Raw genomic sequence first — 14,082 nt, forward strand, 5'->3', positions numbered from 1 at the left:
CTCTCTCCCTTCCTCTCTGTAAAAAATCAATAAAATATATTTTAAAAAAAAAGAGCATAGGCAGATAAAATACACAGATTCACCATCACCAAAGGACCAAGTACAATAATCTTTATGCTCAAGACTTCATTTGAATTCATTTAACCACAGGTTTAACCTTCTAATGAGTGGGCAAAGGCATAGTATACTATTGTGTGTTCTTGGTTGGTCTGTCCAGCAAGTGAGATGTTTTAAAAATGGGTGTAATTGCTCATTCAACTACAACTAGAGCTAATCTAAACCTTCACATAAGAATAATCCAGCCCTAGCTGGTTTGGCTCAGTGGATAGAGCATTGGCCTGTGGACCGAAGGGTCCTGGGTTTGATTCTGGTCTAGGGCACATACTTTGGTTGCAGGTTCCCTGGCTCTGGTCGGGGTGTGTGCAGGAGGCAACCAATTATTGTGTCTCTCTCACATCAATGTTTCTCTGTCTCTCCCTCTCCCTTCCACTCTCTCTAAAAACCAATGGAAAGCCATCCTGAGGCAAATATCCTCAGGAAAAATATCCTTGGGTGAGGATCAACAAAAACAACAGCAACAATAAAACGAATAATCCATACACAAATGAAATTTACTATTTTAGGTGGGCCAGAAAACTTGGAATATCCTGCACTGTAAAAGGGATTTTTCACAAAGCTCTTTCATAAAGTTTTAGGAAAATTAATGAAGTGAAATATTGTAAATCAAGCCTGTGAAGTAAAAAGGCTTGATTTTAGCTCCATAGTCTCACTCATCATTGTCCTCATGGTAAAACCAGTGTAAGACACAGGTTGCTTTGAGGATTTAATTAGGTCACTGAAGTAATAGTTCAGTGAAAATCACTACAATGTAAACGTCAATAAAGATCAGCTATTTTTATTCCTGAAAAGACTCTTCCTTGATCTGGAATACCACATTCTTGTAATTTTCTTTCTTCTTCTGCCCCTACCTTTCACCGTAGAGTTTTTCCTCTCCCCAAACATTAATGCTGAGAGTTTTCAGATTATACAGAATGTAGGTCCTCTTCTCGCTCTGTTCTCTCCCAGTGGGATCTATTCTACCCCCCATGATTTTAATTACCACCCAGAGAACAATAACTCCCAAAGGTGTATTTCTAATTCAGACCCGATTACACACCTGACAACTCAACGTCTCCACGTGGATGTCTCAGAGGAACCTCGAATGCGTTATGTCTAAAAGCCAAAATCACCATCCTGCCATCCAAACATAAGCGTTGCCTATCTCAATAAGTAGCTTCAAAACCACTGCAGTATGCAATCCAGCCCCCTGGGAGTTACCTCCGACACCTCCTGTTCCTCACTTCTAACTATGTAACCCATTTCCTACCCCTTTCCATTTTACCTCTGAAATACACCCCTTGTCTCCACTGCTACTACCACCTTCTGAATCTAAAGCCACTGCCCTATAGCCCCCAAACTGGTTTTCACAAAAGCAGTCTCGCCTCCTCCAATCCGTGCATGACATGCAACTAGAGTAATATTTAAAAATGCACAGGTCCTCCGTTCTTCCCATGGTCCTCTATATTCCAAACACACTGGATCGTTTTTCTTTAAAATGCCAGCCTCTCTCCTCCTTCAGGGCCTCGATTCATCCCCACCTTGTTCCTTCTTCAGGAAGGTATGGGAGGTTGTCCCCTTCCCACCCCTGTATGTCCATAGGTGGTTATTTCTTTCTCATCCTTTATTCCTCTGCTTAACCAAACCCTCCTCCAGAGAGCACGGCCTGTTCTCAGGACAAGGTCAGTCCCATTCATTACACTCTCAGGAAGCACCCTGCACTTCTGCATCAGCGCCTTTGCTATTACTTTGGTGTCTGTTTTCCACAAAAGATAATTAGGGACACAAGTGCAGGGAGCATGCCTGTCTTGTTTATAGTTGCATCCCTTCATCTCAAACACCAGGATTGCCACAAGGAGGCCAGCCAGGACATTGATAAACACTTGCTGCATTAATTAACACAAAAATAGTTCCGGCTTAGTCCTCGACTTGATAATTTTTCATAATTAGTGAAGAAATGTATGTAAAACGAATCCAGGGCCGACTGCGATAGCTTTGTACAGGAAACGAGCATAAGGACTATTGGATTCTATAAGGGGGGAAATCAATTCTGGGAGAGGAATGAATGAGGCCTATACACGGGAGGCTTCTTTCTGGTGCTGGGTGATCAGCCACGGAGAGTTAGCAAGACCTCAACAAGGGAAAGGGGAGAAATGTTCCAGGGAGAGAGGAAGGTTGGGCAAATCCATGGACAGAGACTGGTGAGCAGGCCGCTGTGCGCAAGGAGGGAGGTATAATGATGCACAGATGGGCACCATGTGGAGTGCGTGCCTTATCAGGAGCAAACTGTCTCTCAAAGAGATCCACTGAAGGTGTCACTATCCAAGAATGACAGACAGGAAGGTAGATACCAGATTAGGATGTGCGTGTGGAGACCAGCTAGTAGGCTATTTCAATATTTCAGACAGAAGAGAAGGTGGAAAGAAGGAAAAATAACTCTGCATTAGAATGGATAGTACTACTAGAATGGGGAAGGGCTATGTCACTGACTAAAGAGAAAACCAAAACATGTTGAGAAAGAATGGGTGAAGTGATGAGTTCTGTTTTGGAAACCCTAAAGTTTATGTCCTTACATAATGTTCTGCAGGTAGTTAAAATGCAGATCTAAGAAAAAGGGTGCAAGTAAATTTCAAAAAATATTAGGTTCGAGGAAAAATTTTAATTGGTACATAATCAACGAAACATCATTGCAAAGGCTTGACAAACATGTTGAAGGTTTTTCCACAAACACGTTTTCTTTAATAATGAAAAAATACAATTTATAATAATAAAAGCATGATATGCTAATTAGACCGGACGTCCTTCCAGACGACCTTCCGGACGAACCAGGGCTTCAAGGGAAGCCTGGGTCCTGGGTGCCAGGGGGAAGCCGGTGCCGGCAGCCGGGGGAAGGAAGGCCTACTCTTGCATGAATTTCATGCATCAGGCCTCTAGTAAGTAATAAAAGTTCTTTTATAATAACTGCCTGAATTTTCAATATACCTTCTGCCTAATTTTTATTTTATAGTAGTTAGGAGCAAAGCTCATAATTTTACCATAATTTCACCCCTTTTAAAATAGTTCCCTCCAATTGTGGGGATGGAAGGAACTCACGGATGCTGACTTTTTCTCTAGTCAGTAGAAGAAGAATATCTTTTATGTTTAAAGAAATGCCGGTCTTTGTAATAGGCTCAGTGCAAAAGTTAAAAATGACGTACAGAATTTTTTAAAAGGTCATTCTAATATCAAAATGTTAACATCTGAAATTATGTCATCTTTAATTACTAGGAGAATATCTGAAGAATAATAAAATGGAACACTTACTTTTGCTGCGCCTATCTGTTCTTTTCGAAATTTCTCAAGTGGCGCAATTAATACATCATTAGCGTTTTGAATCTGAAATTAAAAATGCAAATTAATTAAATTATGTATAATTTCATGCAAATATTGATAAAAGATGGCTCATTTATTCACCTTATTTAAATAAACAGCTTTTTTTCTCTTGTTCACATCTATAAATGAAATAAAAATACCTCTCATGTTGTAGTATTTTTCTACTTTATAATTAAGTTGTTCTCACAAATTATGTCATTTGGTTCTAACATAATGTAAATAATGTGAAAACAAGTACATGTGGTAAAATCTTAGTTAAATATTTAACTTTCCTATTCTAAGACATAACTAAGAAACAGCATATTGGATAGTAAATTTACAAATACTTTTAATTATACTGCTTAAATGCAGTCCGTTCAAACATCATTTTAAAACTGAACCGTATAAAAGCTCTTCCATTTTGCCACTAGAATATTATAATTCTACAACTGCAAAATAAAATAAGGCTCACTTTTCTTTCCTATTGCATTATAATTCTTACACTTGGGATTTGCTGGAATGTTTTCATATTTCCAACCCTACTAAAATAGTATCTGATTTATTTTCAATGAACAGTATTTTAGCCTCAAACTCCAAATTGGGATTCCCCTAAAACTTTAAAACATAAATCTTTTAATATTGATCTGTAAGAATATTGTGAGAGGGTTCAAAGTATGGGGGTCAGGGACTGAATGCAAGGAGACAAACATTTCTGACAATAACATTATGCTGGAAGGAAATCTCCATTTTTAAAACCCTTTAGGAAGCATTAAAATTAACATAGAACCTTATATGTCTCACCACAGAAAGAAATGGTAATTATGTACAGGGTGGAGGTGTTAGCTATGGCCATGGTGGCAATCATTTTGCAAAATAAAATGTATCAAACCAACATGTACATCTTGAGTTTACATAGGGTTATATGTCATTTATATCTCAACTAGAGGCCCGGTGCACAAAATTCATGCACTCAGAAAGGTGGGATGCCTCAGCCCAGATTGCAAGAGGGCACAGGCTAGGCCGAGCGACCCCACTGGTGCACGATCAGGGCCGAGGAGGGACGCGGAAGATTGGCCAACTGGGGAGGGACCGCGGGAGGGCTCCAGGATGTGTCTGTCCTGTCTTGCTCAGTCCTGATCGACCGAACCCCAGCAGCAAGCTAACCTACCAGTTGGAGTGTCTGCCCCTGGTGGTCAGTGCACATCATAGCGAGCGGTTGAGCGGTCTTAGTGTGTCATTTGCATATTACACTTTGATTGGTTGAATGGCCAACCGGACACTTAGCATATTAGGCTTTTATTATATAAGATGAAACCTGGCAACAGGGGAGCAGGTCTAATTAACAAAATCTTTTTCTACCACTGTGATAACAACATGATCTATTATCCTATGTAATAAAAGGCTAATATGAAAATCGACCGAACAGCAGAACGACCAGTCGCTATGACACACACTGACCACTAGGAGGCAGACACTCAATGCAGGAGCTGCCCCCGGGGGTCAGTGCACTCCCACAGGGGGAGCACAGCTCAGCCAGAAGCCCTGAGCCGGGCTCACGGCTGGTGAGCGCAGTGGCGGTGGTGGGAGCCTCTCCCGCCTCCAGGGCAGCGCTAAGGATGCCTGACTGCCAGCTTAGGCCTGCTCCTCCTTAATGGGACATCCCCCAATGGCTCCTGGACTGCGAGAGGGTGCAGGCCAGGCTGAGGGACACCCCACTGAGTGCACGAATCTCGTACACCAGGCCTCTAGTATAATTAGAAAATGCTAAGATTAAAAAAAAAAAGCATTTAAAAAATATATTACTCTACTTTAAAATAGGTTAAAAAGTATACAGGAGTGCCTTATATTATTCTTATAACTTTTCTGTATGTCTGAACTTATATAAAAACTTTAACTCCCCACAAAAGGGTTTTACTTACAAAAGGGTTTTACTTATGTTCACTAAACTGGTTATTCTTTAGTCAAGTCTTACTTCTTAAATTCCAGAACCTAAATGCACTGAGATAGTATACACAAAAATAAAACTAGAGTGTTAATGCCTTCCATGGTTCTGTCATTCTCCAATTTGCAGAAAAATGAGATGTGAGATCTTAAAAACACAGCCTAAAATCCTGTGCTGTGAAAACACACAAAATAGATCAATATTCAAGATTCTTTCTGAAACACTGAGGGTCTGGACCCATCCATCACCTGCTTCCCTCCCTGAGCTCAGGCAGGCATCCCTGCACATTCACTGCAGGCCTCTGACGAGAGAGCTGATTGGAAACAGTAGCAAAGCAGCTCACTCTTCATCCTCACTCTCTAAATCCTCGGTGCCCTCATGGAAGCCCAAACACATATAAACGCATACATCTCCAGAGTTCGCAGACATACTAGATCGCCGATTCTGCCTTTAAAGGGAAGTTCGCACAAGGGGAAATGACAACATCATGAATAGTCCAGAGTAAATTGGAAAATAGCAAAAATAAAGACTAACACTTACTGAATGTTTATGCTGGAAACAAGCATGATCTAATGTCTTTAAAGTTAGTGAACATTAACAGGGAGATATTTCACAAGGGCTGAAAACTCCAGCAATGAGGCTGAATAGGATGATATACAGTATAGCACTTAAAGACGCGTGTTTAGAATAAAAACGACCTGGGTTTAAACAGGGTTCTGTTGCTTACAAGCTGCTCTGGAACCCTTCTGAGCATCTGCTGCATCATCCACCGAACCATTTGGTTCTAAGAACTAAGATGATGAATGTAAAACACTCAGCTCAGTGTTTTACATACAATAAGTGCTCAAAATTTACAGCTTTCAATATTGCCAAAAAAAAGAAAAAAAAACAGGTAATGAATCTCATTCTGAATTTACCTACTTATCAGACTTCTATCTCTGAATCTTTTTTTTTGCCCCTTTTCATTGAAGTGTATCTATGTGCGTGGTATTAAAAAAGCATTTTCCTTTGAAAATTCCAAACGACAGACAGCTTGGACTCCCCCACATCCGATGAGTAGGTATTTACATATGTGCCAAGCGCATCGCTGAGATCTGTGGGGATGAGAAGAAATTAAGGACTGGGCTAACCCTTGCAGAAAGTGAATGTCTACTTGAGAAGGGGAGGATGTATTCATTCAACAAGTATTTGATGCCCGCAAAGCACTGTTAAAACTTTTGGAAAAAGTGAAAGACAGAAGGGAGTTACAAGGCAAACCATGCCAAACTCCTTATAAATACATTAGTATTCTGACAATAGGAAAAGATCCACGAGAACCGAATGAGTCGAGGTAGAGTTTGGATAGTGAATATGGACTGGATACACCAAAAGGAAAAATATTCTCGGAAGAGAGATGTACAAAGGCAAAAGGGCAGAACTAAGCATGGCACGTGGGAAGCGGGGTGCAGCGCAGAGGAGAGCAATTATGAAGCACTCATTAAGAGTCGCTCTTACTTGCGAGTGCGCTGACCACGTTACAGCCCTCGTTTAACTTTCTACAATTGGGAGTAGCAGAATGAATGTGAAGCATGTTGAACAGTTCTGGCACGCAGCAGGCTCCAAAGAAGCAATATGCCATTATTATTAATGAATAAGAACATTCTCTAACTGGAGAAAAGAGTATACATTATTAGTAATTCGCTCAATTGGAATAAGTATGGAAAGGGTGAATTATACCCATAATCGGGGAAAGCAGCCTGAACCGTAAAATGACTGTTGGCTTCGGAACAGAGGATTTTTTAAAAATGTATCTTTATTGTTGAAAGTATTACAGATGTTTCCTCCCCCCGCCCCTCCACCCCTTGAGTCCAACCCCACCCCTACCCCCTCCTCCAGGCCTTCACCACACTATTGTCTGTGTCCACAGGTTATGCATATATGCATATAAATTATTTGGTTAATCTTTCTCCATTCACCCACCCACCCACCCCTGGCTTCCCTCTGAGATTTGTCAGTCTGTTCCATGCTTCTATGTCTCTGGATCTATTTTGTTGATCAGTTTATTTTTTTCATTAGATTCCACATATGAGTGAGATCACGTGACACTTGTCTTTCTCAGACTGGCTTATTTCGCTTAGTATAATGCTCTTCAGGTCCTTCCATGCTGTCTCAAAAGGTAAGAAAGCCTTCTTTTCTACTGCCGCATAGTATTCCATTGTGTAGCTGTACCACAGGTTTTTTTAATCCACTCATCTACTGATGGTCACTTGGGCTGTTTCCAGATCTTAGCTATTACAAATTGCACCGCTATGAACATAGGGGTGCATATACAGTATTCCTTCTGATTAGTATGTCAGGTTTCTTAAGATATATTCCTAGAAGTGGGATCACTGGGTCAAATGGCAGTTTCATTTTTAATTTATTGAGGAAACTCCATACTGTTTTCCATAACGGCTGCACCAGTCTGCATTCCCACCAGCAGTGCACGAGGGTTCCCTTTTCTCCACATCCTCACAACACTTGTCATTGGTTGACTTGTTGATGGGAGCCGTTCAGACAGGTATGAAGTGATACCTCATTGTTGTTTTAATTTGCATCTCTCTGATGATCAGTGACTTTGAGTATATTTTTATATGTCCCTTGGCCATAATCCAATTTAAAAATGGGCAAAGGACTTAAACAGACACTTCTGCAAAGTGCAGAGACAGATGGCTAGAGGATATTTTTTAATGTTCCAAAAACCTGTTCTAAGAAGCCAGTAATATATGGGGTACTTTGAGAACGAAGAGATAGAGGTATAATATGCCAACTAAAGGCTGGGGGAGGAACTCGAGCTCGAAGTGGCGAGGAACCAGATCAGGTGCCTGCTGTGTTGACAGATGAGTAGCAGGGAATTGAAGAGACAGTTTTTTGGGAAACAAAGGGAGAAGAATTAAAAGTGACATAAGGTTTACATCAATGCTTTTTTTTCTGCCCCCTCTTCCTCTCTCTAAGCATGTCCTTGGATGAGAATAAAAAAAAATAAAAAAGAGGGAGTATGTTTAGTGGAGTAGAATTAAGACAGTGATTTCACTTTGGAACTATTAGTTTTATGCTATGGGAAAACTCAAAGAACTACTTTGGCAGAATATCCCACCTCAAAATGGTACAACTTATCAATGTGGGTGAAATGTTCTTTATTGGGATGGGAAGGATTAGGAGAGAGAGGGGGGAGGTATACTAAGACACTGGCACCCATATTCATATCCAGTAGTTTAAATCTTTGACAAAACCCTTTATGTTGCTGTTATCTACATATGACCTGAGATTAAAACAAAACCTGAGGAGATATAACAAATTAAATGTGATCATTACCAACCATCCTGTGAGCAAGTATTATTTCCTATCTCTATTCCATATTTCTTTTTTTTTTTTTTCTGTTGTTTTTGGACTTGCTCATATTTTTTTTCTCTTTCTTCCTCCTCTTATCATTCTATTAATCTGAAACGGAAAGAATTTTTTTAAATAAAGTTCTGCAGGCAATAAACAGACAAAATGAGGAAGGGAAGGAACATCTAAGAGTGATAGATAACAATAGATATGATTTATTGACTATTTACTATATAGCAAGTACTATGCAAAGCTCTTCACAATATGGAGGTTAAAGTCAATTTTATGTGAGAAAGGATGTTTGAAATCAAAAACCATCTGGAATGTATTAGGAACGTGAGTGTTCAAGTTGGCCAGAGTTCCATTTGAATCTGGGCACCAACACCACTAGGACTCAGTGTCTTCATCCTTATATCTCCTAAGGTTTTTATAAAAATTAAAGAAAAATATATATCTTGTAAATAACAAGCACAAACTTGGCATATTATAGACTTTCAATAAATGTTCACTTCTTCACAGAATTCACAATGCCTGTCTGCTATGTGTCCAAAATTACTGTAAGCAGCCTCAGAACTTCCCAAGAGGATTTAAAATGTGGTTACTCAAAGGTAGAAAAGAAAATCCAAGTTAATTCAACAGAACAGTGTCTATCTAGAATACCATCGACAATAGTAGATAAGCAGGGGCCTAATGTTTCCAAAAGCCATTATAGTGTATGTGTTTCTACATCTGAACTAGGAAGCTTCTTTTGTATGCAGTCAATGGGCTGCTGCTCACAATATGTGAGTCTAAATTCAAGAGATCAAAATGGAAATGCCAACACTCTAGGGCACAAAGTGGATTTACAACCCAGTGGCTGCCTCTGACCCTTGCATCTGCACGTCCCCAGGGAACGCATGCCTTTCCTCCCCACACACTGTGCCATCACCTGGATGGAATTCTTCCATTCTGAAGTAATCCAAGTGTAACGTGTAGGAGTTGTTTTAAACATTGGTAGGTTGTAAAGGTTTATTGTTGCTACTGAAAAAAGAAAAGGATATACAAAATGGTGGAAAACCATCATTAAAAATGTGAATCAGGATGCAACCCTGGTGATTTAACATTCACAAGGATTTCTTTTTTAAAAATCTAGAGAAATGCGCAATCTTGGCTCTCACAGAACTCTTTCTGTCCAAATTTACGCAAGAGGCTTGAGGAAACTTCTTCCAGAAGGTAACTCTAGGGGGAAAATCAAGTCACAGAGTTCAGGAGATTCAAGATCCCATAATATTTGTGGAATGTGTTACTTTGCATGACCTTACTAAGAAAGACCCTGTAGGAAAAATACAAAAGCAATTCCAGCACTACCCTCCCTAGATATTGATCCTATAAGTTCTTGAAAAGGTCTTGTTTCAGTAATTAAGACACAATTAACTTATTAAACTATTTTTTAATTTTTAACCATTATCTAAACCTTGGGGTTAAGCAATTTCTTTTTATGGATAGTGGTCCATTTTAAATTCAAAAATAATGACCAGCTATTTCACTTATTTTGTGTAGCAGAGAAGCAAATCTGATACTGGATAATGGTTGACAATACCGCGCTAGCTCGCAGACACACTTTAGCTGTGGGTGCGTTACGTGGAGCCAGGCCACTCAGTTTCCTGCCACTTTTCTTTGGCTATTTCAAGTGGTTTTAATAAACAGCCACAAGGGAATGCTCATAAATTACTCAAAAGCAATGGCTAGCAATGTTTTTATGTGGTTAGACGAGTGATTCCCCAAACATGTCTGGGGTTTTATTTCTCTAGGTATACATGAATTATAATTTTGTCTAGGCCATGGGTTTTCTAATGTTATCCTATAGGAACTTTCAGCGCCTGCTGTTCACTGCTGAGAAGGTTAGCACAATGTGTTTGTCCAACGAAGCGAGTGGCCATGCAGCAGGAGAAATCTGAACGTACCTCTCCTTCCACTTTTGCTTCTCATCCCTTTCCAGGCGTGGGCTCCAGTGCTGGTGCCAAGCGAAGCTCACCACGAATCAATGGCTACAGTGTCCCATTAGCAGGCAACAGACTCCATAGCACCAGGATGTTAGGCTTACAACTCTGTACCCCAAACTTTCAAAGCTCTGAAGGACTCCATCTAAGGTTTTGAAGAGAAGACTTAACGCTACTCCGCAGTGCTATCTGAAGCAACTGTTTGAGAGGCTATGACACACCACGCAATTTCCACAGCGATACAGATGGTATAGTTCATTGCAAAAGTAATTTCTTGTTGGGATGTCTTTGCAGCCAATTCACAAAGTGGAAAGCTCACAAAGGTATGTAATAATGAGTGGATGAAGCTACCTATTAACGGTCTCTGAGAACAGCTCATCTTCCCATTGTTTACTGCAACTGGGAAAATTGGATCAGAGTCCTAATGTGGGAATTACAGGCAAGTATCTCTTCTCTGCCTTGTTCCAACCCCTGTTCTGTCCCTTCCTACCAAACAGCTGCCCAGGATGAAGCTCTGGCAAGTGGTCTAGGGCTGGGTAGCGGCTCATTCCTGGGCCCTGGTCACGTTAACTCTCCACAGCTTTGCAAGAGACACTCCCTCACTAGGTCAGTACACACATAGCTCTTCTGAACTAGAACGCACAGGTCCAAACTCACATCAGCTGTGGAGGATGGGTACCTGACCAAGACCTTCATATAACAACGGGAGGTCAAAGTGCATTTTATTTGAGATCATTTAATATGAGCAGATTACTCAAAACAAAAAACAAAAAACAAAAGAACGTCTTTATTTAAAAATTAATCAAAAAAAATTTTTAAGTGCTATGTAAGGTTATCTGGGTACCACAGTCATCCATTAAATTTCTACCTTGAATGTCACTTGCTGCTTCCATATTGAATGTTTCTGTTCTACTTATTAATCTAGTGTTTCATTATGATCCCCACCCCATTGGACTGCATAGATTTAGACCCAACTTAAATTTAATATTACTGTCATCTTTTCCTTCCCTTTATCAGCAATAACACTTCTCTTGTAAGAACAGAATAGGAAAAGAAATGTATGTTTTTGAAGAACGGTGCTATATGAATCCCCTTTTATTCCAGGAGACGAGTGTAAGGAGTTCATTGCCCAGGAGGTGCGCTAGTTTGTACTTAACTCTTGACTGTGCAATCTCGGTCGAGTTATTCAAACTCTCCAGGTCTGTTTCCCTTTCTGTATAATGAAGGTGATAATATGCATTTATCTCATAGCCTATTTACAAAGACTAAAATTTATGTTTTATGGATAATGGTCATAAGAGCTTATTAACATAAACGGGCACTTGCTCTCCTATTTAATTCATCCTTTTGAGCCGGCCACTATTAATGCGAATATCATCTTGTAAGATGCCTACGAAGTTGCGGCTGGAGTGGTGCGGTGTGAGGGAGTGGACTCTCCCCAGCACATACCCGATGTCAAGGTTTCCGCAATAGAACAAGGTGGCCCCAGGGCAAACGGCAAGCAACCCTCTGCCTCCAGCGCTTACGACTGTCCTGAATACAAAGTTTGCTATTTTTTTTTCAATATATTTTATTGAGTTTTTACAGAGAGGAAAGGAGAGAGATAGAGAGTTAGAAACATCGATGAGAGAGAAACATCGACCAGCTGCCTCCTGCACACTCCCCACTGGGGATGTGCCCGCAACCCAGGTACATGCCCTTGACCGGAATCAAACCTGGGACCCTTCAGTCCGCAGGCCGACGCTCCATCCACTGAGCCAAACCGGTTTCGGCCAAAGTTTGCTATTTTTTAATAAAACCATCTATACACACAAGGTAAGCGAGTAGAAAAGCATTCATCCAAGACAGAATTGACCATTTCCACAGAATCTATCTGAGAAAGAGAGGAGAGGAGTAAATTGCAAAATTTCATATAATCCACTGTGATCTAATAATGTCATAACTCTCGGTGGCACCACGTGAAATTCTCTGAATACTGCTATTTGAACCAGAAAGGTAAGTTATTTATTTTAGCTTGTTTGCTGTTCTGAAACTACTTGTGCTTCATTCATCCTACCTGGCAATCTCTAATGGGAGGTTAAACTAGGAATACTGTAAAGCATTCAAGCATTGTGGAAAACATTTGTAAACACCAGCTATAACCAGAACGCAGCCTCCTCACAAACCTGTGTCTACTTATGGCCGTCCTGATCACTACGTGTTCATTTATACTTTACAATAATGAAGTCTTTTTAAAAATCAGCAAAAAGGGTCAAACTGCCTTTCAGCTATAAATAAGATATATAAAGGGTCAAATTAGAATTGACATCTTAAAAGCTACTGGAATTACTCACTCCCCAACATGCTGCACATACGTTCCTGTAACAAATACTTTTCTATTGATTTTGACCAAAAAGTTTATATTTTGGAAAGCACCTCTGTAGAATGTGTGGCTACATTACTTCAAAGGTCATACGAGGAAAATGTTGGAGTTAAATGGACCTTTGAGAATATAGGATCCAAAATATATAATAAGTGTTATAAGCTCATTTCTTTCAGCAGATTAATTAACCACTCCTGCATTTTGCAAAGACACTGGTGAGGTTACTTCATCCAATCCTATACCATTGGACATTATCAGGAAACCCCAGATCTGAACCCGTGCACCTCTGTGTCACTGCTATTAGGTCCCAATGACGCTCTCACGTTCGTCAGCACTGTAAGAGATGGCCAAAGAGTTTCCCATAGCACAGCTGTCCCGCATGTATCAATGTCCTCATTCAGATGAAAATATAACTCTCCTCCCTCTTCCTAAACCTTAAAATTCAGAAACACTATATATTCTGAGCTGAGCCAATGATGGCTTCAAGATTTTTTTCCAGGTCTTATCTCCTAGCTTAGAGGAATCAAAGTGACTCGATGTCTGAGGACAGGTGGAAGGACCTTAAACAAAATAAGAATTTATGAAATTCAATGTTTGCTCCCCCTACCTTTTAATACTATTTCTTCTTGCTAATATCGCTGTACCCTCCTCGGTATTCAGTACTAAGGCTATCTTTGGAGAGAAACTAAAATCACTCATCTGTTTTAAATTCGGCACTTGTGAATTTAAGCAAACATCTAATAGTCTCTGAGCGTGTATAAAAGAAATGAAAATTCATTAAATTCCCAGTCGGTCATTTTACAACCATTACATTTTAGGAACTGGACGTTAATGTATTTTAATCATTATTACTCAATATTTATGTAATGCAGATTGTTAAAATCGTAAGAAAAATTTAAGATATCCCAACATATAAGCAATTTCTTAAATTTTACAATGATGAGGATGGGACGGAAGGAGAGAGGAGAGAGGAGAAAAGGAAGGAACATGTAGGATGGAGATGC

The 14,082-nt window shown here is 40.0% G+C and overlaps 1 protein-coding gene across 9 annotated transcripts in view; it reads right to left on the reverse strand.

Moving 5' to 3' along the window:
- Positions 1 to 14,082, reverse strand: part of ARHGAP42 (Rho GTPase activating protein 42) — a 252,176-nt gene that overhangs the window by 104,999 nt on the left and 133,095 nt on the right. For all 9 annotated transcript variants that reach the window (XM_036324613.1, XM_036324610.1, XM_036324609.1 and 6 more), the window contains one exon: positions 3,400 to 3,471. In XM_036324613.1, coding sequence (XP_036180506.1) covers positions 3,400 to 3,471 — 72 coding nt within the window. The remainder of the gene's footprint in view (positions 1 to 3,399; positions 3,472 to 14,082) is intronic.

Source organism: Myotis myotis, unplaced genomic scaffold, assembly GCF_014108235.1.
Source record: "Myotis myotis isolate mMyoMyo1 unplaced genomic scaffold, mMyoMyo1.p scaffold_m19_p_10, whole genome shotgun sequence".
NCBI classification, from domain to species: domain Eukaryota; kingdom Metazoa; phylum Chordata; class Mammalia; order Chiroptera; family Vespertilionidae; genus Myotis; species Myotis myotis.